General features: G+C 46.2%; 1 protein-coding gene across 1 annotated transcript; it reads right to left on the bottom strand.

Moving 5' to 3' along the window:
- Positions 1–16,917: 16,917 nt before the first annotated feature.
- On the bottom strand, positions 16,918–18,611 carry NHLRC1 (NHL repeat containing E3 ubiquitin protein ligase 1). Its single transcript, XM_045865947.3, has one exon. The coding sequence runs from the start codon at positions 18,536–18,538 to the stop codon at positions 17,351–17,353; it is 1,188 nt and encodes a 395-aa protein (XP_045721903.1). The 5' UTR covers positions 18,539–18,611; the 3' UTR covers positions 16,918–17,350.
- Between the last annotated feature and the right edge of the window lie 7,594 nt (positions 18,612–26,205).

Genomic DNA, 26,205 nt, shown 5'->3' with positions numbered 1-26,205 from the left:
TGATCAGCTTTAAAGTCGTGATTCTGATATACCTAATTTTATAATATTGTTGGGAAGTTTAAACGACATAACTTATATTAGTTACTTACAAGGCGATCACTAATCAATAAGCTCCCTCCTTTGCCTCCAAAAGATCTTGTTTAGCATAAGATCATTCACTTTGCAGGTTAGCTCTGGCCACTTCCCTCTGAAGATTATTTTTCATCCACGGTGGCTAAAGAATCACTCAGGACCCTTGTTCAAAGACAGCTTCCTGTCCATCCCCTGAGATTCTGGTGCAGTGGGTCTGGGTTACAAGAAGTGTCATTTCTCACGGTTGTCTCAGGTAATTGTGAGTCAGCACTTCTAGAAACATGCTTTGAAAACTGCAGTCTTTTTTTTTTTTAATCTTATCACCAAGACTATTATTACTTTCCTTTCATCAGTAACAGTCTGAAGAAAAGCCCCTTTAAGCCAAATATTTATTTATTTTTTTAATTAAAAAAAATTTTTTTATTATGTTCAATTAGCCAGCATGCCAAATATTTAATGATATGCTCTGTCCAGTGGAGTTGTGAGAAAGACAGACAGTAAGCTGAGGAGGAGGCGGAAGTGATGGTGGGCGATGGGGAAAGTCTCATCAGTCTCTGGAACGTGCTGTCCAGACTCTCGGGGACTGGAGGAACAGAGCAGATGGCCTTTATGGGAAGCGGGGATGCAGCGCAGGGAGCTGGTGGGGCTGGAGGGCTTGCAGCTTACACCAAATCAGTGCACAGGAGTACGGCTCTGTTATCTTATGGTAAGGGCTATAAATTCCCTCTACATCAGACCCATTCAAACGTAAGCATACGAGGGCGCCTGGGTGGTTCAGTTGGTTAAGCGACTGCCTTCGGCTCAGATCATGATCCTGGAGTCCCTGGATCGAGTCCCGCGTCAGGCTCCCTGCTCAGCAGGGGTTCTGCTTCTCCCTCTGACCCTCTTCCCTCTCCTGCTCTCTCTCTCATTCTCTCTCGCTCAAATAAATAAAATCTTTTTTTTTAAAGACTTTTTTTTTTAAGATTTTATTTATTTATTTGAGACAGAGAGAATGAGAGAGAGAGAGCACATGAGAGGGGGGAGGGTCAGAGGGAGAAGCAGACTCCCCGCCGAGCAGGGAGCCCGATGCGGGACTCGATCCAGGGACTCCAGGATCATGACCTGAGCCGAAGGCAGTCGCTTAACCAACTGAGCCACCCAGGCGCCCAATAAATAAAATCTTTAAAAAAAACAAAAAACAAACAAACAAAAAAACCGTAAGCATCCGTATTCATACATGTTCCTGAACCGAACATACGAGACTTTGCTACCCTTGGTTTGGGGTTGTTCAATCCCGGCAGCTGCGTTAAAATGGGACTGTGAGAGAGGACTAGACATCTGCTCCGCCTGCGTCTTGCAAAATCCCACTGCAAAATCGCCCACGGAGGCCTGCAGGAGCACATACCTGGGCTGCCTCTGCTTGCCAGGCGCCCAGCAGGGAATTTTGCCCGAGAACACCTGGTGGGGGCTCCCAAACAGGCTGATCGCCCACCAGGTGCGGGCTATTCCGGGAATGTCTCTCCCAGTTCTTATTCCCGCCCCCCCCCCCCCCCCCCGCCCCGTTTGAACACCATTGGAATTTGGAATTCAGTACTCTTTAAAGAAATGCAATCCGCTGCCTTCAGGCTTCACCGCCTCCCCATCCCCCCATCCCGTAGCTTCCCTGCCTCCGTACCACGGCCACCGAGTCACTGGTCTAGAGAGCAAGTGGCTTTCTCAGGTCTGCATCTATTCAACAAGTAGTAAAACATACATAATATGAAATTTACCATCTCCAGCATTTTTAAGCGTGCAGTTTGGAAGTGTTAAATATATTCATCATTGTGCAGCCAGAACTCTTTCCATCTTGCAAAAGTAAAAGTGTCCTCGTGAAACAACTCCCCAGTACCCCCTTCCTCCAGCCCCTGGTAACCCCCACTCTACTTTCTGTCTCTATGGATTTGGCTGCTCTAGGTACTTGATGCTCAAGTGGAATCATGACAGTGTTTGCTTTTTTTAATGACTGGCTTATTTGACCAGCAGAACGTCCTCAAGGTTCAGGCATGTCCTAGTGAGTGTCAGAATCTCCTTCTATGTGAAGGCCGAGTCGTATTTCATGGTATGTGTGTGACACATTTTGTGTATCCATTCGTCTGTCAACGGACACTCGAGTGGCTTCCACCTTTTGGCTATTGTTGAATAATGCCCCTATGTACATTGGAGGACAAACACCTCTTCAAGACCTTGTTTCCAGTTCTTTAGGGTATCTACCCAGAAGTGGCATTGCTGGGTCATACGGCAATTCTAGTTTTAATTTTCTGAGGGACTATCACGCCGCCATTTTATGTTCCCTCCAGCAGGGCCCAAGGATTCCAATTTCTCCCCGTTCTGCTAACACTTGTGATTTTCTGGTTTTTGATAGTAGCCAGCCTAATGCGTGTGAGGTGGTATCCAATTGTGGTTTTGATTTGCGTTTTCCTAATGATTAGTGATGTTGAGCATCTTTTCATGTGCTTGTTGGCCATTTATGTATCCTCTTTGGAGAAATTCAACAAATATTTTTGGTCATCTGTGGGGTGCCTATCCACGAGCCATTGCCTCTCATCCTCCTAGTTGACCTTTGATTTCATTTCCCCCAATGTGGTTGAGGGATAAATCCTAATTCATCTAAGTTAGTGGTTCTCAATTTCGGCTGCACATTAGAGTTACTGGGGGTAGCTTTAAAAAAACACCCATGCCTAGGCCTCCTCCCCAGACCAATTAAATCAGAATATCTGGAGGTGGCCCTGGATATGGTATTTGTAGAAGTTTTTCCTGTTTAGTCCCAGATATTAAAATATGCTGTCAGGAATATGAAGCATGATTCTAAACCAGCCATGGTGTTCCCACTCCTCTTGTCAGTGATTGGGTTAGGACTGGTGGTATGTCTGGGTTATACTCAATGGGATATGATGGCTTCTAGGGAAGAGTTACTTTTTCCTAAAATGAGACATGAGACCAAGTAGGAGGTGGGATGGAATGGTTTCTCTTCCTCCCTTGAGTGTGACTCTTGGAACTTGGGTGGTCCTCCCACAATTGTGACAGACCTTGGCCTGAGGGTGTCTGAGCAGGAAGATAGGTTAGAACATGGGTAGCTGATGATGTTGAGCTGCTGACTTGACTCCCCTTGGATCCAGCCTGCTTCTGGGATTCTGATGTAGGATAATAAATACCCTTCTTACTGAAGCTGTATTGAGTTGGGTTTTCTGTTGCTTACAGCAAAAAGTATCCCAACATTAAACTTACTACGGGCTGGGAATTTCAGGAAGTCATAGGGCTATCTTTATGGAGTATCTGTTATAACAGGAAAAAGGAACAGAGACATGGTCTTGAACAGACTTACACCCTGGAGCCTCATGCTGAAAGTCTGAAGCTCTACTGTCCAAGGTTTTAGGCTTCATTCAGATCCCCGGCGAGCTGGGCAAGCTGTATCATCAATAGTCAGCACGGAACAGGAGGCCCTCAGCTTAAATCCCGTCTCTGCCTCAACTTGCCCTGCAGTCCCGGGCTAAGTCCTTAAATCCGGGTCAGTTAACACGAGAAGGGAAATAAGTTGTATTCATGAGAACATTCTGAGTCCAAACCTCGTAAGTCTTTCGAGATTAAATTTAACACCTTGGTGTGATACCTGAGTGCAAACAACTTATTTAAATTAATGGCCAGCCAGGTAGTACTTATCAAGTTACATGATTCTCAGGTTTAGAACAGGAGTAACCTTTTTTTAGATTCTTCTTTCCTGGATCTAGGTGTTATCAGGTCAGGCATCCTTTCTGCTACAGTTTCCAGCAATTATAGCCGTGGGCGTGGCTGCTGAGGATGTCAGCTTTCAGCAAGTCCCAGAGGCAAGGCTGAGTAAGGCGGCACGTGAGCCGTTGTGTTAGCCGGTCCCTGTTCTCCACCCGCGTGCCAACGAGAGCTTATGTTCGTGACCGACAAACCCCAAGACGCACTGAAATGTTGGAAAATGAAAATGATCAGCTGCTACCTAACAGGTCTGGCTCAATATAAAATAGGGAAAAGCGTGTGCATGTCTCTAGGAGAGCCATCAAAGGGGGAAATATTAAAAACATACTTACTGTCAACTTTTCAGAATCTACTTTCTGATTTATTCTTGTAGATAGTATCAAACTTCGACACGAACACCGGTGAGTGCAAAGTGTGTCCAGAGCGCCAGCCAACCGTCAATAATTCACACCCGGCCTTTGAAATCTGGTCTTTCTTTGTCTTCCCAGGTCTCTGTAGCCGTAGCCAAAGGGCTGCATTAGTATTCCTGAAAACATCTCAAAAGAGAGATTTGCATAAAATGCATCTCAGTTTCAGAAAGAATGTGGAAAATGTTGGGGAAAAAAAATGTGAAGAGGGGCGCCTGGGTGGCTCAGTCGTTAAGCGTCTGCCTTCGGCTCAGGTCATGGTCCCAGGGTCCTGGGATCAAGTCCCACATCGGGCTCCCTGCTCTGCGGGAAGCCTGCTTCTCCCTCTCCCACTCCCCCTGCTTATGTTCCCTCTCTGGCTGTGTCTCTCTGTCAAATAAATAAAAAATCTTTAAAAAAAAAAATGTGAAGAGAAGTCATGGGGGAGTTCATTTAATTGGATCAGCAGTAATGTTGGTTCAAATACCGCCTCGCCCACAGAAGAAGCACAGCAATGCTCCCGACTCTGTCATTAGGTCTGTGAAGAACTTGGAAAACAAGGGAATTTTGAGTGTGAAAACCATAAATGAAGATAAATCCCCCTCATTTGCCAAATGTATTCAGAACGGCTGCTACAATCTTGAGGACACAACAAGGCAAATGTAGCAAACACAGAGCACTTTAGAAAGATAAAAGGATCCTACTCAGTGACAGAAGCTGCAAATATTCATAAAGGAGGTGGATTCTTTTTTGTTAAAAAAGAAATGCCATCCCGGACAGAGCGTCACCTTGTCAGGAGAGAAAAGGCTGAATGCTGAGCTGGGACTGACTTGACTGGGAGCTACTGGAAGTCAGGAGAGAAGCTTCCGATGACTGGGGAATTTGCAGAGATGTTTCACTGTCATCCTTGTGTCTGGAAGGGAGGGTAGACTCAACAAGGGGGACAGAGGTTTTCGGGGCACTTCCGGGCGAGCCCTTGAAGGCATTTGTACGGGCTACTCTTTCCCGCAAGCCCACTTTGGAGTGTGGGACTACTGAGCTATAATTAAGTCAGGGGGGCGAGTCCACGTTTAAATCTGCCAGAGATATTGCCCCACCATATCTCTTTACCCCCAAAATAAAGGCCACATATAAAGAAGCTGAGAAAGGCAACTATCCCCGGAGAAGCAACCAAACATAGACACTTGCAGAAATGGAGGGGGAATACCTGGGGAAGTGTGTGACTCTTGACCTCGGGGTCGTGAGTTCAAGCCCCATGTTGGGTGTATATTACTTAGATAAATAAATATTTTTTAAAAAAGGAAACTTTCAGAAATAGGATGGCAGGAAGCATGAGAATTGAAGGTAAGAATGAAAAATTGCGGCCTCAGAGAGAACACCAGAGAAAAGGGCAGGATTGAATCACATAGAAGGGTAACTGTTCAGTCTTGGGAAAAAAAAGTGAAAATTCATGTCTCTAATACAGCATTTCCCAGAACGCTAGACCTATGATCAGATAAGTTTGGAAAACACTGTGTCCTATCTAACCACCCCTATCTTTTGCAATTTATAATGCAAAATAGCTTATTAATGGCTCTGAGAAGGGCTCCGAAATAGACAGCCATTTAACTCATACATTTTTATATAAACACAGGACCCCTTTCTCCACACTACCCCACTCTGGTGACATCCTGTGGGGCTAGCTTCCCACACTACGCCTTTGCTATAGGCCTGCTATAGAAGATTCAGTAAATGTAGCAGCCACACGTAAAGCATTTATTTTTCAGGAAGAAGCATGCTACGATGGGAAAACCAAACTAGGTTAAGAGTCAGGAGAGCTGACATCAGCTGATGGCTGTCTCCAGTTTCTGCATATCTATGGAGGAAAAAAAAAAATGCTGTGCACAGCTTATATTGCTGAAAATCCCAAATCAGAGAGAATTCAAATGGCAGCAAAATTCAGAATTCTGGGTTTTCTCCTAAGGAGATGAATCACTTGTCTACATTACTTAGCCTCTCCAGGCATCAATTTACTCATTTAGAAAATAAAAGAGCTGGACATCAAGATCTCTATGATCCCACCAGACTTGAAAACCTTACGCATCAAAGGAGCTCTGATAATCCAAAAAATCCTTTTAACTGGTACCAGGTGACTCTCCTCCCACTTGTCAAAAAAGTCAAACAACTTATTAGTAGTTGGATGGCCCACTCAAAACTCAAGGGGAACAAGTTACTTTCTTCTGTTATGGAACTCTGAGCACAGACTGAAAACCAGCTTCGTGCGGCCTTGACAGAGGTGTGATGTTTCTAGAAGCGTCTGCCTCAGATTCTCTTAAGGCTCCTTCAGGTGAAAGTCACAGATACCCAGTTCAAACTTATTTAAAGAGAATGAGGAATTTACCAGCTCAGATAACTAGGACATCCAGGGTCACATGCAGCTGAGGGAACAGAAAAATTGTGGGACCTACACAATGTTACAACAGAAGTTGTGTTCCTCCATCTCTCAGCTCTGCTTTCTCTTCTATGGGCTTTGTTGTCAGGCAAGCTCTCTCCACCTGGGAACAAAGATGGCTTCCTACAAGTCCGAGCTTCCTAATCATTAACTTCTTTGCTTAAAAAAAGAGGTATTGTTGGGGCGCCTGGGTGGCTCAGTCATTAAGCGTCTGCCTTCGGCTCAGGTCATGATCCCAGGGCCCTGGGATCGAGCCCCGCATCAGGCTCTCTGTTCAAAAGGGAGCCTGCTTCTCCCTCTCCCACTCTGCCAGCTTGTGTTCCCTCTCTCACTGTCTCTCTGTCAAATAAATAAATAAAATCTTTAAAAAATAAATAAATAAATAAATAAATAAATAAATAAATAAAAATTAAAAAAAAAAAAGAAAAAGAGTTATTGCCTTACCCCAAATAGTTCAAGCAAAATAATAAGTGCTATGGAAGACAGTATGGGTGCTCCTCAAAAAATTAGAAATAGAAATACCATATGATCCAATAATTCCACTACCGGGTATTTACCCAAGAAAGTGAAAACTTAATTCAAAAAGATATGCACACCTATATTTATTGCAGCATTATTTACAATAGCCAAGATATGAAAACAATCTAAATGTTCATCAATGGACTAACGGATAAGAAAGATATGGAGTGTGTGTGTAGGAATATTATGCAGCCATAAAAAGGATTTGAGATCTTGCCATTTGCAACAACATGGATGGACATAGAAGGCATTATGCTAAGTGAAATAAGTCAGACAGAGAAAGACAAATACCATATGATTTCACTCATATGTGGAATCTAAAAAACAGAAGAAATGAGTAAACAAACAAATAGAAAGCAGAATCAGACCTGTAAATTCAGAGAAAAATCTGATGGTTGCCAGAAGGAAGGGGGTTGCGGAGATGGGCAAAATGGGTGAAGGGGAGTGGAAGATGCAGATTTCCAGTTATGGAGTGAATAAATCATGGTAATAAAAGGCAGAGCATAGGGAACACAGTCAATGATATTATCATAGCATTGCATGGTGACAGATGGTAGCTACACTTGTGGTGAGCATAGCGAAATGTACTGAGAAGTTAAATTACTATGTTGTACACCTGAAACTAAAGTTACATTGTTTGTCGACTATACTCAAATTTAAACAAAGAAAGGGGCACCTGGCTGGCTCATTCTATAGAGCATGTGACTCTTGATATTGGGGTTGTAAGTTTGAGTCCTATGTTGGGCACAAAGATTATTTAAAAATAAAATCTTTAAAAAGAAAAGAAGAGGGGCACCTGGGTGGCTCAGTTGGTTAAGCGACTGCCTTCGGCTCAGGTCATGATCCTGGAGTCCCTGGATCGAGTCCCGCATCAGGCTCCCTGCTTAGCGGGGAGTCTGCTTCTCCCTCTGACCCTCCCCCCTGTCATGTTCTCTCTATCTCATTCTCGCTCTCAAATAAATAAATAAAATCTTTAAAAAAAAAAAAAAGAAAAGAAGAAGGAAGGGAGGAAGGAAGGAAGGAAGAAAGAAAGAAAGAAAGAAAGAAAGAAAGAAAGAAAGAAAGAAAGAAAAGAAAGAAAGAGAAAGAAAGAAAGAAAGAAAGAAAGAAAGAAAGAAAGAAAGAAAGAAAGAAAGAAAGAAAGAAAGAAAGGGAAATTCATAATGGTGATTTTAAAAATACCAACCCGGGTGGCTCAGTTGATTGGGCATCTTCCTTCAGCTCAGGTAATAATCCCGGGGTCCTGGGATCAAGCCCCACATCAGGCTCCCTGCTCAGCGGGGAGCCTCCTTCTCCCTCTCCCTCTGCTGTTCCCCCTGCTTGTGCTCTCTCTCTCTGTCAAATAAATACATAAAATCTTAAAAAAAAAAACCCAACCATTGCATGTTGCTAAAAAGCATTTAAGATGAAATATATTAAAACTTAAACTTTCAGACTATTGTAAAAAATAACAGTAATGATTACTAAGAATTATTGAGCACTTACCATGTGGCAGGTCCAGTTCGAATGCACATATATAAACTTATTTAGGCCCCATGACAAGTTTAGAAAGTGACTACCGTGCAATCTCCATTTTACAGACTAGGAAACTAATGCTCAGAGAAATTAGTTTGCCTGCTTTCTGTATGTGTGGTCTTGGGCAAATTATTTGACCCATCTGTGCCTCAGTTTGCTCACCTATAAAAATGCCAACAGCAACTATTCCCTAGGCTATAGTGAAGATGAAATAAAGGTACACAAGAGCTGAAGGATGGTACCCAACATGGAGTCACTGTAGTCAACAAGAAGCCAATCACTCTTGGCACCATTTCTACTTGCTATTCTCTTACCCTTTGCCAATTTCCCTGTAATGGTCCAAAAAAATTCAACTTCATACATTCTAAGACCTCTAACAGCATTAGATAAGATAGAAAGTGTCACGATGGCTCATAGCTATGGATATAGGGAAGGAAACCCAAAGCCACAGCGCTAGGGCAAAGCTGGGACCAAGATGTAGGACCATGTTGGGATGATGGAGCTGAGGGAAAGAACAGATTCAAGGCTGCCAGTCTAGCCTAGGAGGGAGCAAATTATGAGGCCAATGCCCTGGATGGCAGACCCTAGGCACCAGACAGGGGAACCTTTAGCTGGAAGCTTATACTGTTCCTGCTGGGGCAGGAACCAGCTTCAGAGTGTGCCAGCAGGAGAACTGTGGGTGGGATCCCACTCTCCCCCCCGAGGGAGATGGTAATGAGCTAAGTTGGCTGGAAGAGAGAGTATGGAACCCAAGCGAAGGTCATATCGTGACAGGAAGCCTTTCATTGATGGTGATTACATGAAGGGATGGTACTAAATATTATTCATAAATCATTTGGCAACTTTCACAACAAAGATAGGATCTTATAGACACTTTCACATGCAGCCTGGCAAAGGATATTTCTTAACTCTGTTGTGAAATATCCCATCAACACATCATTGAGGGTGGTTTCCACTGGAGTGGGAGAAGCTGTTCTGGATTTCCTCGCCAAGTGATGGGTGCCCGGAGTCAAAACTATTCTAAGGCTCCATGTTTCTCCTATGTTGTTCTTCAAAATTAGGGACACCTGGGTGGCTCAGTCGTTAAGCGTCTGCCTTCAGCTCAGGTCATGGTCCCAGGGTCCTGGGATCGAGCCCCACATCGGGCTCCCTGCTCAGCCGGGAGCCTGCTTCTCCCTCTCCCTCTGCTGCTCCCCCATGTTTGTGCGTTCTTTCTCTCTGACAAATAAATAAATAAAATCTTTAAAAATAAAAAAAACAAAATTAATCAATGTTTCTGACCTCTGACCTCTTTTAACATACGGTTCCCAATCTGTTAAACAGAGCTACCAGGTGAAACCTTGAAATCCCTTTATCTTGAATATTTTTCCTCTCCTTGGTCCCTTGGCTGGTGTGCAGAGCTATGTCACCTGAGCTGCTGAAGCTCGGTAAGGGGAGGACTCAAGTAATGCCCTGGGTGCCAAGGCGTCCAGCAAAGTCCCGATTCCACTGTGCCTGTTGGCAGGTGCCAAGCATCAAGAGACGTCCAGAGCACAGCACGGAATAGGAGGACACCTGCAACAAGCATCTCTGAAGTGGGGAAGTATTTATGTCAATTTCACTCTCCCTCCTGCAGGATCTGTGGTTGCCATGATGATGGGGAAGGATTATATGTGGGAGAGGGTTATAAAACACAGTGGGAAGTACTTTATTGTAACATAAATAAGCTTTGTTCAAAAGGGCGCTTTTTTTTTATCCATCCCCCCATCCACTTCCCCTCTGTCCTCCATAGTTATGCAGTTTGTTCTCTATAGTTAAGAGTTAAGGGCGCTTTGACCTAAGTAGATATTAATAAATTTACTACTGTGGTGTTTAGCGAAATGGGCAAGTATCAGTAAACACCCTCAGATGCTCTGACACACCTGTCATTTTCTCTTTTTTATATAATCCCAGAGATCCAGAGACTAGCTACAGCTACAGAGAGTAGATCCCAATAATGGCAACACAGAGAATCAGTGCAGGCTTAAATCTGTTTCCTCTTAATTTGTTTTGGATGAAGCAACCAGTATTTAGGACATTGATCAATCTGGAATTCTAGGGTGATATCATCTCTTCCAACATGCTTTGTCTGCTGTAGCCGTGTGGGGCTCCCTCTCCCTCTTCAGAGTCCCTTGAGCATATCCTTACATAGCACTAACCATTCCGTACTGTATTCTCCTGAGTATCTTGCCCATCTCCACACCAGACGCTTAGTGCCTGAGAGCATCTTTATATCCCCACCGCTTGGCACATAGCTTAACATAGAGTGAGCACATGGGAAATATTTATTGAGTAAATTCTTGCCAAAAAAGAAAAATCAAAGAGATTTAAAAGTATTGTGTTTTTATTTTATTTTTTTATATATTTTTTAAATCTATGTCTTTTCTTTCTTTTTTTTTCTTAAAGATTTTATTATTTATCAGAGAGACAGAGCACGCACATGAACAGTGGGGAGGGGCAGAGGCAGAGGGAGAAGCAGGTTTCCCGCTGAGCAGGGAGCCCTATTTGGGACTCTATCTCATGACCCCAAGATCATGACATGAGCCGAAGGCAGACGCTCAACCGACTGAGCCACCCAGGCATCCCTAAAAGGTTGTTTGTTTTTTTTTTTTAATTGATAGATTTCCTTTTCCAGTATGGTTGAGTAAGCTCTAACTGGTCAGTCTTTCTAGAGAAAACAACTCTAATCTCTGGACACACACACAAACACCAAGAAACTTCCCTGGTCACCAGATTTTGGTGAATTCTACCAAACATTTAAGAAGAAATAACATCAATATTGTATCAATTCTTTCAGAAAACCGAGGAGGAAGGAACATTTCCCAACCTGTTTTACGAAGCCAGTCCAATCCCAGGGCCAGAAGCTGCTGAAGACGTGACCAAAAAAAGATAAACTGATAAACGTCATACCCGATCGAAATGCATTTGGATATCCTTACGTTTACTTGTACACAAGGTGCTTCTAGCAAATTTAGTAAATTCACATGAAGTATTTCTTACTGATTTATCAGATAAGAAAAATTGCTGGTTTTAAGATCTATACTTCAGGGTCCACCAGGCGTGGTCCACCAGGCGTGGTAATTAACTCCAAAACGTAATGGAATTGGCCCCTGGTTTCATCAGTTTCACAGTGTGTCACAGATACATCTATCAGCGTTTGAAAATGGAAATAAATTGCAGGGAGCTGAATATCTAGGGAGAAAGGTCATGTGGCTGAAGCCTATTTTGGAGTGTTTTACTCATCAGAATGCAGAAATGGCTGATGTGAAGAAATCGGAGCAGGAAGCTCCCGTGATTCTAACGTGCATCACCGTGCAGCTTCACCCAGCACCACACAGCCCACAGCCCCGCTAATGCTGATTTCATGTATTTATAGCAGCTCTTCCTGCTTGCTTTGTCGCAGGGCCAAACTACGCTCCTGATTGGCAAAAAAAAAAAAAAAAAAAAAAAATACATCCTGAAAACATATGCTAACCTGAACTTTCCTGGTGATAATGCAAATCTCAATATGGTTGAAAAGACGAGGAGCTGAATTAGAGCCCACTTAAATTTGTATAAAATCTAAGTATAGTATTTTATCTCTGTAAATAACGATACTTGCATTATGAAACTTGAGACCCCTGCTTCACCTCGACACGTTCCTGTATCTTTGCTTTTCCTTTGTTCTCAGTTCACGGAGATTCTACTGCTTCGTCCTGGGTTCTGCTCATAGCTAGAGCTAGTCGCATGGCCATACTGAACCAGAGAGACTGGGAAACGTGGAGGGCAGACTGAATATTTGGTGAGTACCCTTCTCTCTCCCTCTACCGTGGTGCTTTTGCTTCCCCTGTTTTGGGATCTCCAAAATTGAACTTCAGCTAAATGCCTCGACTTAAATGTACTTTGCAGAAGAGCTTGCAATTTACGTGACACATTCGCTGTTTTGCAAAATCAGGATCTATGAAGTGATTTCCAGGAATACTCGTTCCGCAGTGATGAGTCAACTCAATTCAAACATGGTAACAGTAGTTTCCTCTAATTAAAAGTGATTAGATATCTTGATGCTCATTTGTGTTTTCCAAGTCTACTATGAATGTATGTTGCTTCCACAATTGGCGGGGGCGGTGGTGAACTCCAAGAAAAGGGCACCCGGCAGGAGGGAGAAATGGAAGAGAACACTGGGCCCCAGTGTTTCATAGGCCACGACCCTGCCACTCAGCCCTTGACTTTGGAAGTTCCTCCGCCACTTAGGAGGGAAGCCCTGCACGATACTCCATGTCAGATCAGAGAGCCCCCGGCCACGGTGGGCCAGGCAGCTAAAGCATGACATTCTCTGATTTCTAAAACTCACAAGCACATTTCATTTTTCTTTCACAAATGGGTCTCCGGGAAACACTAGAACTCAACTTCCTTCACTTAGAGCCCTCCAGTCAGAGCTTCTCGCTCTTGCCATGGAAACAGGCCTCTCTCCATAGCACCTCAATGAAGGCAGTGTGGGGCAGATTGTGGGGCCCTTGGGAAATGACAGGACCCCTGGAGCTGGAGCTCTGAAAGCTGGGGGGTGGCCTGGTGCTGATGCAAATTGATGTCAACTGTAGATGTGAGCCCACCAAGGGATGGCTGGGATTTGTTTGTTCTCTAGAGCAGTGGGACCCAACCCTGGCTTCACAGAGACTCACCTGAGGGAGATTAGAGAAAACACTTGCTACCCCCCCCAACCCTGAAACCCAAACATAACAGAATCTGGTGCTGTAATCATGATACGATTCCTTCTCTGTCAGTCTCCTCCTCCTCCTTCTTTTTTAAGACTTTATTTATGTGAGAGAGTGAGCGAGACAGAGAGAGCATGAACGGGGGGTGGGGTGGGCAGAGGCATAGGGAGAAGCAGGCCCCCTGCTAAGCAGGGAGCCCAACGTGGGGCTCGATCCCAGGACCCTGAGATCATGACCTGAACTGAAGGCAGACGCTTCACCGATTCTATCTGTCAGTCTCTGCTTCCTTATTGGTCAGGTCACCCTGACGAGACCGGCCCTGTCTACCTCAGAAATGCTGTGAGGGTCAAATAAATGAACAGCTTTGTGGAGCAATTTTCAAGTGTTACGAAAATGTTAGTTATGTTTCAGTTTCTTCATCATGCTGCCTTGGAACCAAAGGGTCCTTTTTGTAACAGGGACCATGAACTATTTGGTGACCATGAAACGCAATGAAGCTATGTGGCCCCTTTGGGGCAGAGCCTCATGACTCTGGATTCAGGGGCCTACCATGCAATGATAAAGAGCTGGACCTCCCGGTCATGGTCTCATTGGTAATTTGGAAATACCATGGTGTTTTCTTGGGCCAGTGTGCATACAAACCTGGGTGCTATTTGAGAAAGAAACAGGGCCGCCTGGGTGGCTCAGTCGGTTAAGCGTCTGTCTTTGGCGCCAGTCCTGATCTCAGGGTCCTGGAATCGAGCCCTGTGTCGGGCTCTCTCCTCCCCGCTTGTGCTCTCTGTCACTATTTCTGTCTTTCTCAAGTAAATAAAATCTAAGAAAAAAAATAAAAAGAGGGCGCCTGGGTGGCTCAGTCGGTTAAGCGACTGCCTTCGGCTCAGGTCATGATCCTGGAGTCCTGGGATCGAGTCCCGCATCGGGCTCCCTGCTCGGTGGGGAGTCTGCGTCTCCCTCTGACCCTCCTCCCTCTCATGCTCTCTCTCTCTCATTCTCTCTGTCTCAAATAAATTAAAAAAATAAAATAAAATAAATAAAAAAAATAAAATAAAAAAAAATAAAAAGAAATACAAGCCGACTTAAAGGAAATTTGGGACAAAAGGTTCTATTTGTAAAGAACATAAGAACTTTACCAGTAAAAGAGCGAGTGCTAGGGCCCACATGCATGTGTGTAGCCCTAGCCCCTGACCTTTGAGAGGGGTCAATATGGACTAAAGAAAGATCCAGGTTCTAGTCCTGGTTCTACCTGTGTGACCTCACTGTAGCTCTGCACTCCCCCCCAACTTGGTATGTGCTCAGCATCCTCCCAGGCTGCCATCTGCCTGATTTGCTCCATATTTCTCAATGTACAACTTCAGGGACAAAATTCTAATCAGATCTCCTTGCCCCTTTTTGGGAAAACCTGTTCGTCCCAGGCCAATTCATAGGCCAGTTTTCTGGTCCAGTTAGTACATTTGGTGGGATGTTGATGGATAGGCTGTAGTTAGGGATGCACTCCTATCCAATCAGCTACTGCTGGAGAAGGTCAGGCTCATCAGCAGGGCTGGGGGAGGGGCACAGCGGATGCCATGACAGTTCAGTATGGTAGTTGTGGTGAGTTGTGGCCGTCTTCCTCTCATATTTTCTACATATCCTTCAAGAAAAGAGTTCCTCTCCTAGTCACCATGATACACCTCCGTAGCGTATCTCCATTGGTGGAGGATTGACCACCAGTATGCATTTCTCCGTCCTGTGGCAGAGGTAAGGATAATTAAATCTGCACTCACCAGTGTGGTTCTCCTCATTTTTCTGAGGTATATGGAGTATACCTCATGGCGTGTGCCATGCAGGTCACTGAGCCTGTTCCCTCAGCAGATGCATGCTTGGAGACCAGCACCAGAAGCTTTGTGTCTTCCCCGGGGAAGCCCTGCTCCTTCATGATACCATTCCTGGGAGGAGCTTTTTGTCTTTCTGTTGTGTATCCTGTCCTACCCACTCCCAAGTCTGCTTATCTACAGGTAGAGGTAGTAAGCAAGGTCACTCACTCTCATCTCTCTGATTCGCTCTCACATCCTCTCAAGGACTCACAACACCCCATCCTTTTGGTTGGGTCATGACACGGTAACAAGTCACACCTGGGCCGCATACCTCTACACGTGCTGCATATTCTCTTCCTGTCCTACCAGTGCTGTCTTAAAAAGACCTAAGCCCAGCTCTCTAGTCAAAGATGATGCCATTCATAACTGCAAATAGGAGACAGTCCCTTGAATTGGCTGACCCTGAGGCCATTAAAATGTCGTTGTTCCTGAGGAAAACTTTTTAACAGTCACAGTTGTCCCACCTGCAAATGACCAAGTCTGAACCTACATCTCTGCCTGAGGCACCTTTTCTTGCTACACAGATGAGAATACCTGTGAGGTCACTGACCTAACTTGGCTTCGAAGGGTGGGGGGAACGAGGTTGTCCCCAGAATCTCTATTTGGAATGCATTTACAAGTGGTGGTCCCAGGTCCCTGCAATCCTAGCGTGACATGAGGGAAGCAGTGAAAGCACAATGGGTTTTTGGGGCCCGGCACGGACCACGGTCTCTCTTTTAGCTCCAAAGGACAAACTTAACCCTCTGGAACACAGCTTACTCCTAATTTGGGGGCTATCTTCAGTGCGTCCGTTATATCTATCAAACCTGTTTGTACAACAGAAACCTATTGTTGATAAAACATCAGCTATTAGCTAAAGCAAACTCTTACCTCTCAAAACCACTATGTTCTCCCCGAGAAAAAAAAATTTATTTTGCTCCTGCTTCTGATGTGCCCGTGGTTTGGTACTATTCGAGCAACCCTAAACTCGGAGATGTTGACATTCGCTAAGAACACCGTTTATAGAGAACCGGCCACTTCACCTGAAGTTTCCCCCTATTCGCTCAATCGGCTGCAACGTTAAAGAGGAGGCCTTATCTTGGTCAGAGCTTTGTATCAATTCGAGAAGTATTCACGGGTTTCCCAGGGGCCTGGCTTAGCATCAAGGGAACTGGTTATTGAGAACGCAGTGTGTGCAATGGGATAAATTTATGGGGCACAGAGAAAAGGCCCACCGCAAAAGTGCTTCAGGTCACCACTGGTTATGAAGAGGCAGGCAAACTCATCCTGCCCTGAGCCGACTGTGCGGACTTCTCTCTCTAGGAACGCACACATGGGACAGGCCTGCCTTCCAGGCCTCTCGCACGAGGGTGTGAGTGTGGAATGGTCTGCGGTGGTTCCGAACTTATCCCCACACAGGCTTTTCTGCACCATCCAACTAGTGTTTCCTGAGTGCCTGTGGTGGAGGAGACACAGATCCTAACAGACACCTTTACCTTTTCCACAGGCAGTTCAACTGTTTTCCTTAGTCAAGTAACTCAGGACCCACAGTTCCTCCATCTAAGGCCCCATCGAAGGAGCTGCAAGTTGAATGACACTCTTGCCCACGCCCATCACACAACCCTGATTTTCTCTTGAACACTCTAAAGTCTCCTTTCTCTGCCCATCCAACCAGAAGAAACAGCGACCAGTAAACAGAGTACACCGAGTAACAATGTACAGTCACATGTTGGTTTTTTCACATCTGTTAACTTATTTAAGAGCAAGGGGTTGGGGAGTCCGAGTTGCGTTCCCGTTGTGACTGTCACAGTAAGTAAATGTGACCTTGGGAACGTCACTTGAACTCTCGGGGTCTCCGTTTTCCTCATCTCTAAAATGGGATTAATCACAGACATTACCTTCCTGGGTACAGGTGTAAGAATACACTGAGCTAATATTGGCAAATTTCTCAGCACAGGGTGCACATACTCAATAAATGGTAGATTATTATTCTTTAATAATTACCTCAAGCTCTGTAAGTTTGCCAGGCAGTTATAATTATCCCTGTTGGAGAGAGGAGGTTAATTGATCCAAGGTTAAACAATTCATTAGTGGCCTTCCAGGGCTTTTGACTGCAGACCCCAGAACCCCCACCGCACCCCTTTACCCCCAGTCAGCTTTGTAGACTTTTATAGAATGGGCTGCACTGTCCAGCACAAGAAGAGCATTCTCCTTGGTGAAGGTCAGTGCCACAGGATGGGAGAGACCGTGGGTGATGATGGGCTTCAGAGCCGGAAATTCCTCAGGTTTTCCTAGGCATAGGACAGCCTGACTAGAAGTATCTGCAACAATCACATTCCCCTGGTGATCAAAGGTCACGGCTGAGGCAGTTATCCTGGAAGGAAAAAAGAGGCTCAGCCCAAAGCTATCCACCTGGCCGATCAGCTGCATACTTGGGCTGAACACCTTCACCGTGGTGCTGCCGGCCCCAGTCCCCAGCCCCAGAGGGTGCTCGAGGACCGCAATGGCCCCCGTGAGCCAAGACACGGCCACCCCTCGGGGACTGCACAGATGAACTTGCAACCTTTCCGTCCTCTGGAGGACCCCTTCGGGAAAGTCGACTTCCAGCAGGTGCAGCGACCCTGCCTCCGCATCAGTTACCACGACCCCATTCTGCGGGGTGGTCTCCACGCCCCAAGGTAAGGAGAACTGGCCTCCAATGACAAGCTTGATCTGGCCAAAAAAATCAAACACTTTGATGGAACGGTCGCCGGCGTCGGTGACAACCACATGGCAGTCGTTGGTGACGGTGACATCGAGTGGGTACCTAATGTCCTGAGCAGCCTCCCCCTTCTCTCCAAACTGATGAGCACATCCTCCCCCGGAGTCAAAGATCTTGACCCGCCTCCTGCCGTCGTGCACCACCACGACCCGCCCCGTCTTGGGACACAGCGCCAGCCCCGTGGGGTTGACCAGGGTCCCCCAGCCTCCGAAAGCGCGGTGGCAGGTGAGGGCCCCGGGGGCGCAGGGGGCGGCGCGGGGCGCGGCGGGGGCTGGGCGCAGCGCCGAGCCCAGGAGCTCCAGGAGGTGAAGCACCGGCAGGCAGTCGCTGGTGTCGCAGCCCCGGCAGGCTCGGCGGCAGAAGGGGCACTCGAGGGCCAGCGTCCGCGGGTGCGCCAGGGCGGCCACGCAGGCCAGGCACACCACGTGGCCGCAGGGCAGGTTGCGCGGGCGCCGCTGCTGCCGGTGGCCGAACCTCTCAAAGCACACCTTGCACTCGAGCAGGCTGATCTCGGCCTCGCGCACGAGCTCCTGCAGCGCCGGCCCGCTCCCCGACGCCTCGGCCCCCATCGCGCGGCCGCCGGCGTTCCCGCTGCGCCGCGGGTCCGCGGGCCGGACGCGCCCGGGCGCGGCGCTCGGTCACGGTCACGGTCACGGGGCGGGGCGCTGGGCCTGACGTCGCGGGTCCCGCGCGCAGCCGCTGGGCGGCGCGGCCTGCTGTCCCCTGGTGGGCGCGCGCGGCACTGACTCCGGAGGGCCCGGGAGTGGACCCTCGCTTACAGGCTGTATCCACAGCGCGCGGGCAGACCCGCGACCTTCGCGACAGTCATGGGTGGGTCACCTCACTTGACGCGCGAGGAAGCACAGCTACTGAAGCACGAGCAGGTTGCCCCCGGTTACCCAGGCTGTAAGTGGCAAAGCAAGAACTAGAACAGTCTTCCTTCCACCTGTGGTCCCCGCAGTTCCCAATCCGCGGCGCTGGGCGCTGGGTGCCGGGCGCTGGGGGCTAGGGCGCGCCAGGCACCAAGCGTGGTCTCACAGCTCACGACGCTTATGATCTCCCTAGGAAACGCAGACCAGTGAGGGAAGTTAAAAACCGAGGGGGTCAGGCAGGTGTGCCTGTTGTCTTCCATCACACCTGTAGTAAAGGAGCTGCTTAGTGAATTCTTGTAAAAATGAATTCGTGTATGAACCAAGCAATGATACAGGACACTAGAAGAAACCCTCGAGGTGAATGAGTGTCAGATGGCGGAGCAATGGCTGGGAATGTCTTCCAGAGGAATATGAAATAAGAAAGCTGGTGATCATAATTGCTAGGGGACTTAATCCGTGCCTGCCTTCCTTTAAGTGGTTGACATAGATTAGCTCATTTAAAGCTCAGGACAATCCTCTAAGGGTTTATTATTTTCCTCACCCCTTTTCTGCAGTAGAGAGGTTAAGAGTTCACAGAGGCTAAGTATCTTGGCCAGGGTCACCTGGCTGGGAAGTGACTGGGCTGGGGTTTGAAGTCAGGCAGTTTGCAGAGCCCACCCTAACTGTCCCAGAGGTTCTCAAGCTTGGTAAACTTGGCACATGGTGAATACCTGGGTTTCATCTGGAGGTTTCATTGGTTCAGAGTGTGGTCTCGGCAGCTGGAGTTTGTTAGAGCTCCCCAGGTGATTATAATGGGCAGCCACGTTTGAAAACCACTGCCCTAAACCCCTTCAACTCAGCACCAGGCTCAAGTCTTCCAGCTTCAGTCAAGGCTGAAAACAGAGACAATGTACCATGTGTTTGAAGGTCTGCAAACAGGAGATGACATGAGCTCTCTCAGGAATCCATTGTGATGCTACAATTTCTCATTTTTAGGAGTCTTCCCCATCCCTCCCCATAATGCCTTACATGGACATTGTTTTTACAAGACCATGTACCAGATCACATCCCTCATTTAAATCATATTATGACCTTCATCCTCTTATTTGCTAGACTTCTGAGAAAGCGGGATTTGTACCCCAAGGGAGCTTTAATGTAACTAAAATCACATCAAATAGAAATTAGTTCCTGAAGTAATCTTTGAGTCAAGAAAAACATTCAGGGGTGCCTGGGTGGCTCAGTTGGTTAAGCGTCTGCCTTCAACTCAGGTCATGATCCCAGGATCCTGGGATCGAGTCCTGCATCAGGCTCCCTGCTCAGTGGGGAGTCTGCTTCTACCTCTGCCTGCCACTCCCCCTGCTTGTGCGCTCCCTTGCTCTCTCTCTCTCCCTCTGATAAATAAATAAAATCTTTTAATAAATAAAAAATTAAAAATATATACATTCAGGGGGAGCCTGGCTGGCTCAGTCGGTAGAGCATGCAACTCTTGATCTCAGAGTCCTGAGTTCCAGCCCCATGTTGGGGGTGGAGTGTACTAAAAAAAGCAAAAACAAACCAAAAAAAAAAGGGAAGAAATACATTCAGGACACCAAAAATAGAATATTTTTAGAACTAGTGTTGTCTAATAGAAATACAAGAGGGGCACCTGGGTGGCTCAGTCGGTTAAGTGTTCACCTCTTAATTTTGGCTCAGGTCATGATCCCAGGGTCATGAAATCATGAAATCGAGCCCCGAGTCAGGTCCCTGCTAGGCGTGCAGCCTCCTTAAGATTCTCTCTCTCCCTCTGTCCCTCGTGCTTGTTTTCTCTCTCGCTCGCTCTCTCTGAAAAAAGGAAAGAAATACAAAAGCCACATTTATAATATTAAAATTTCCAGGAACCGGGCGCCTGGGTGGCTCAGTTGGTTAAGCGACTGCCTTCGGCTCAGGTCATGATCCTGGAGTCCCGGGATCGAGCCCCGCATCGGGCTCCCTGCTCGGCGGGGAGTCTGCTTCTCCCTCTGACCCTCACCCCCTCTCATGTGCTCTCTCTTTCTCTCTCAAATAAATAAATAAAATCTTAAAAAAAAAAATTTCCAGGAACCACCTTTTAAAAAGTAAAAGAGAAACTAGTGAAATTAATTTGATGCATATTTTATTTAACCCCCAAATATTATCATTTAGAGATGTAATCACTATAAAAATTATTAACGAAGTCTTACAGCCGTTTTTTAGTACTAAGTAAAATCTAGGGTGTATTTTACACTCACAGCACATCCTAATTCAGACAGACCCCACCTCAAATGCTCAGTTTCCACATGTGGGCTGGTGGCCACTGCATGGAACAGTACAGATAGACAAAGTCTGTGCTCTAATATGTTGCCTTCCCGAGATGCTTTCCAGGCTGATTTCATTGAGCCGGGACTTTCTTCTAACTTGTCTCTGCTCTAACACTGTTTTTAGATATACCCGAAGACCCCAGCTCATTGTTGACTATGGCCAATCTTCAACAGACCGGTCCCTTCAGGGTGACTCAGGCCCCCCTGGGAATCCTACCCGCTTCTTCTTATCCTTTGCTGCCCCCTACTGGGTAACCGGTAGTACTGCACCAAGAGGCGGAGGTGGTCCGCGAGGCAAACCAGAAAAAGCGTCAATAAATCCGAGCTATTTGAGAATGTTTAGCAGTATTTGCTCTGCCACATGTGGTTAGACAGCACAGTGGTTCTGGAAAACATCGTGGCACGCACGCAGACCAAGACCCTAGTGCTAAATTTAAAGTATGGAAATCTAAGTTTGTGGTGTTTGATCAGGGGTTCAGGTTTTCTCGATTACACAAGTCTTCCGAACTAAAAACGTGTATGTTTGAGCCTCATTGTTGAGGATCTGCACGTTCTAGCCGGGCGTCCTTAGACATCATTTTCTTCATAGTTTGCTGCCTCTCTGTGGAAAGAAATACAAACTCTTCCAGGGTTCCTGTCTACCTATCCCAGCCATTCCCTCCCTCCCCACCTGTCCTTTTCCTGTTTTACCAAAACATACAGAGTCCAATTTTCCTTTCTGAACAATCCCCAAATTACTCTTTATCTTCATCCCCTCTTTCTTTTGCTCTTATCTCTGGAAAAGATAAAGTCCTGGGAGAGCAGGAACCACATCTGGAGTTCCGAGACACCATGTCCCCAGCCTACCACACACCCAAGACACGGGAGAAGCCCAACAAACGTTTTATAGATGGATGATTGGATGAATACTTAAAAGGATACAACTTACAAGCGTTCAACCCAGATGCTGTACCTTCTCGATCATGATTGTCTAGTGTTATAGGAAGCATTGTGTAGAAAGTAGCATTTAGGGGCACCTGAGTGGCTCAGTCGTTAAGCGTCTGCCTTCTGCTCAGGTCATGATCGCGGGGTCCTGGGATCGAGCCCCATGTCAGGGTCCTTGCTCAGCGGGAAGCCTGCTTCTCCCTCTCCCTCTGCCCCTCCTCCCCACTCTTGCTTGTTCTCTCTCTCACACTGTCTCTCTCAAATAAATAAATACTTTTTTTTTGAAGTAGCATTTATCCAGGAACTGTGCTAAGCATTTGCTTATCTCTAGAGTCAATTTTGATAGGTTTCTCAAATACCTTATCGAGTCTAATCTTCATACATACATACACACGTTGATTAATAAAAGGAATGCCCTGAGTCTGGCTCCAACATTTGGAACTTCCTATGATGATCTCCGTGGATTTCCTCTATGCTTCCCTCCAACATGCCTCACTTAGAATGTTCTGGAATAGCCTCCCCGTGCCTTCCTGCTTCTGCCTAGAACAAGCGCTGAGGGGTGTGGGGGCAAAAAGATTTGAAGAACAGGACTTGCGGTCAGTGGCTGACCTGTGTGCCAAGTACCACCTGGCAGGGGAAGGGAAACTGAGACCCAGCTCAGGGTGGTTACAGCAAAGGTGAGGCTGAGGAATCCGAGGGGCGAGTTATTTGCTCAGGCACACGGACCCCTGGTTTTGCAAGTGTGGCAAGATATGCCACTTTCCTGCAGTTTCGAAGGAATCCCAGAATGATTCCAATGACGCCATTACATCCCAGTCTGTACCTGACAGTGACTTTAAAGAAAGGAAGAGGGGAAAGCCCATAGAAAAGAAGCATCTCAATCAGGGAGGAGATGCACAACCTTTGAAAAGGGGAGCAAAGACAGCAGGAGCTTCAGGACGGGCTCGTGAGCCCCCAAGAGCGAGAATGCCCTTTGCCAACCCGAATCCCTCTTGCACTGGTCAGGTGTGAGTTTCGGGCCAGCCTGTGATTCCTTGGACCCTGCCCTGGGCTGTGGTGATGTCTGCAGCTTTGCTCTCCCCCGGGCCATCTTGTCTTCCAGCACCGGATCTGACCAGCTCTCTGACTTTGTCACTCATGCCGTGTGTGTGTGTGTGTGTGTGTGTGTGTGTGTGTGGTTTCTCAGGGGTGAGGGATTTGGTGGAGAGCGGAATGGTGTCTTCAATGTCTTGAGCACCTGCAGAATAATGAGCTGGGGATGTATGGCTGGTGACGGGAATCTGGACATTTTAATGTTTCTCAATTTGAAAAACGTGTTTCAGGGTGCCATCCTTGATTGTCTTCTCTTCTCTCCCCACCTGCTCTCCCTGAGCAGTGCCCTCCTCCCTCATGGTGTGAGGGGCCTGCATGCACCCCTAATGCAGGCTACGACACAGTGGAGTAACGTTCCACGTGCAGTCTCTGCCCGGAGAGCCTACGCTTCCTGGGAACAGGACTGCCTTTAATTATCCGTCCATCTTCCTCCAGGACTTTCAAGAATACTTGTATTTGCTGAATGGGTCTAATCACAGGGGAAAGATTAGATAATCATGGTACAGCCATATGGTAGGACATGATGCAGCTATTAAAAAATCTTGTTTTTAAAGAATTCTTAGTGACATGAGGGAAGGGCTGATGAAACACCAAAGACAGACAGAAAAGATACAATACTGTCTTGTGATTGATCTCAGCTTTCCAGAAACATACACGCATCTGCAACATACGAGCGTGGGAGCAAACAGGAAAACACAACACAGAATTAGTAGTCATTCTCTCTAGTGATAGGATTTGGCCACTTCTGTGTTTCTTCTTTAGACTTTCCTGTGCTTCCTGAGTTTGTTTGTAGTGAGAAAGTATTATTTTATGGTTATTTCAATATAAATGTTACTATTTCATGGTCTATCTTATTGCTAAATACTTCCCTTATATTCCTTCTAGCTCCTAGAGTTAACACCAATATTGAAACAAATTTCTGTTAAGACCCAGTGGCTAGGGATCACGGATTTTTAGAGATACCTTTTCAGTTCACACATTAAAGCGACACACAATGAACAAAACTGGGATGTGATTCTTTGTTGCAACCCAGCAGAGTGACTTTAAGCTTTAAGGCATGTATATGGAATTCTATCCTGTCCCCATCAACTTAGCCACTCTGGCGAATTTGTAATGTAACGCTTGGTAAGAAAAAAAGCACATCAGATAAGAAGTGAGGAAAGTCAGAGCTGTCAGGATGAAAGACCATTTTTATTTTTTTAAAAGAGGTCAGAAGACTTTTTTTTTTTTAAACCTTCAAAGAAAGTGTGCCATACACATACATATACATGTTAGCATGAACACTTCTAAATTGCTCTTCCTTATTCACAGAAACAATGACAGGTATGCACTATAGTGGAGAATGGGAAAACTTTATTTGGACTACTTCTTCTGTGGGTCATGTTTTTATTTGTCCCTTCGTTCTTTTGCCCAGAAACTCCCTTTTTGTGACAGTCTCTCTCACATCTTTCAGGCAACCTTCTGTGGTCCCCACACCATTAACCCTTTAGAGAACCCAATCTCCAGCTTGCCACAGGTAGGTAATAAAGCTTTGAAAAGCTTTGTATTTTTCTTTCCACAACCATCCAAGTAGACTATTATACACTTTTCTTGTTTTGTCCTGCCCGCCATGAAAACACTGAGTGCACCTGCTGGTGCATTCATGTCTGCAACTTAGGCAGGGCAGGGCATTTCATAAATCACTGTTTGCAGGGCACAGAGGGTCAGCAGATCTATTATTTAAAATACAAGCATTTTTAGAAAATGCTAAAAACAATTACTCTAAAATAATCTATATACAGTATATCTCCCATCCTGAGACTTTTTAAACAGTCCATATTCTCCCAAAGACGGCACATAATATGTAAAAAATCAATTACAGAGCGCCTGGGTGGCTCAAGTTGGTTGAGTGCCCGGCTCCTGATTTCAGCTCAGGTTATGATCTCAGGGTCGTGGGATGGAGCCCTGCGTGGGGGTTCACACTCAGTGGGGAGTTTGATTCTCTCGCTCTCCTTCTGCCCCTCCCCCCCTGCACTTCCAAATAAATGAATCTCTAAAAAAAAAATCAACTACATATGAATATCTCAATTTTATTTAAGATTCTCTGGGTGCAAGTTGTAGAAACCAACTCTAGCCAGAGAAAAAGAGGTCTATATCATAGGGACATGGGGGGATCTCCCCATTGCAGCTGGGTTTCAGGAGGGGGAGGAAATAGAAACCCGGAACACCCCGGACCCTTCTCCAGCTCCCATTTCCACTCCTCTTTCTGCACATCAGCATGCTCTAGTTCTCAGATCTGTATGCTGGGGTATGGCTGCCCCACAGTCCCTGGGGTCACATTTCGGGTGTGTCCACTCTCAGGGGCTACCTTACTTTTCCCACCACAATCCTAACAATCCCCAAAGAGAATCGGATTGGCCCAACTCAGGTCATTCATCCATCCTTGGTTCATTCAACTGGCTACAGAGGTGGACTCAGGTAGTCATGGCTTCTAGAAGCCCACCCTCTGGATGGGGGCAGGTCGCAGAGAAGCAAGGACCTTGTGAGACGGGAGACTCCAAGTTAATCACCTTATAAGTATTAGAATAAGGCCAGTGCCCGAGAGCATCTGGGAAGGCACTTCCTGCATGGGGCAGAAGAGGGGGGAGGTCAAGAACTCTGAAGCCTAAGGAAGTTTTCACAGTATTCTGCTTATGACATATTTCTGGGGAGTGTCTGTAGATTTCATCAATATTGAAGGGGTTTATAAACTTCCCCATTACTAACAGCACACACACACACACACACATACACTCTCTCACATACACACCATCAAGCAACTGCTTTTTTATAATACACACCATCCTATTAACATGAGCTCAACAATCCAAATCATTTAGGTATGAGGTTGTATGGTTAGAGAGAAATGTCTGAGTTAACAAAGTGAGGCTAATGAAAAACAGAGAAGCTGTGAATCATAATGAACAGTCATGAATCGAGCCCTAAGTACATTGTACTTCATAAGATGTTATCACTTAAACAAGATTAAACTAAGAAAAAAAACCCAAACAAACAAACAAACAAAACCCTGCTAAA

Source organism: Mirounga angustirostris, unplaced genomic scaffold (genome assembly GCF_029215605.1).
Source record: "Mirounga angustirostris isolate CCGP_5_RB_7025 unplaced genomic scaffold, mMirAng1.0.hap1 SCAF_8, whole genome shotgun sequence".
NCBI classification, from domain to species: domain Eukaryota; kingdom Metazoa; phylum Chordata; class Mammalia; order Carnivora; family Phocidae; genus Mirounga; species Mirounga angustirostris.
The sequence above is the reverse complement of the archived record's forward strand: the minus strand, read 5'-3'. Positions and strand labels throughout refer to the sequence as shown.

Excerpts from the sequence above, each read along its gene's own strand:
- NHLRC1 (XM_045865947.3), bottom strand. The coding sequence starts at position 18,538 with ATGGGGGCCGAGGCGTCGGGGAGCGGGCCGGCGCTGCAGGAGCTCGTG.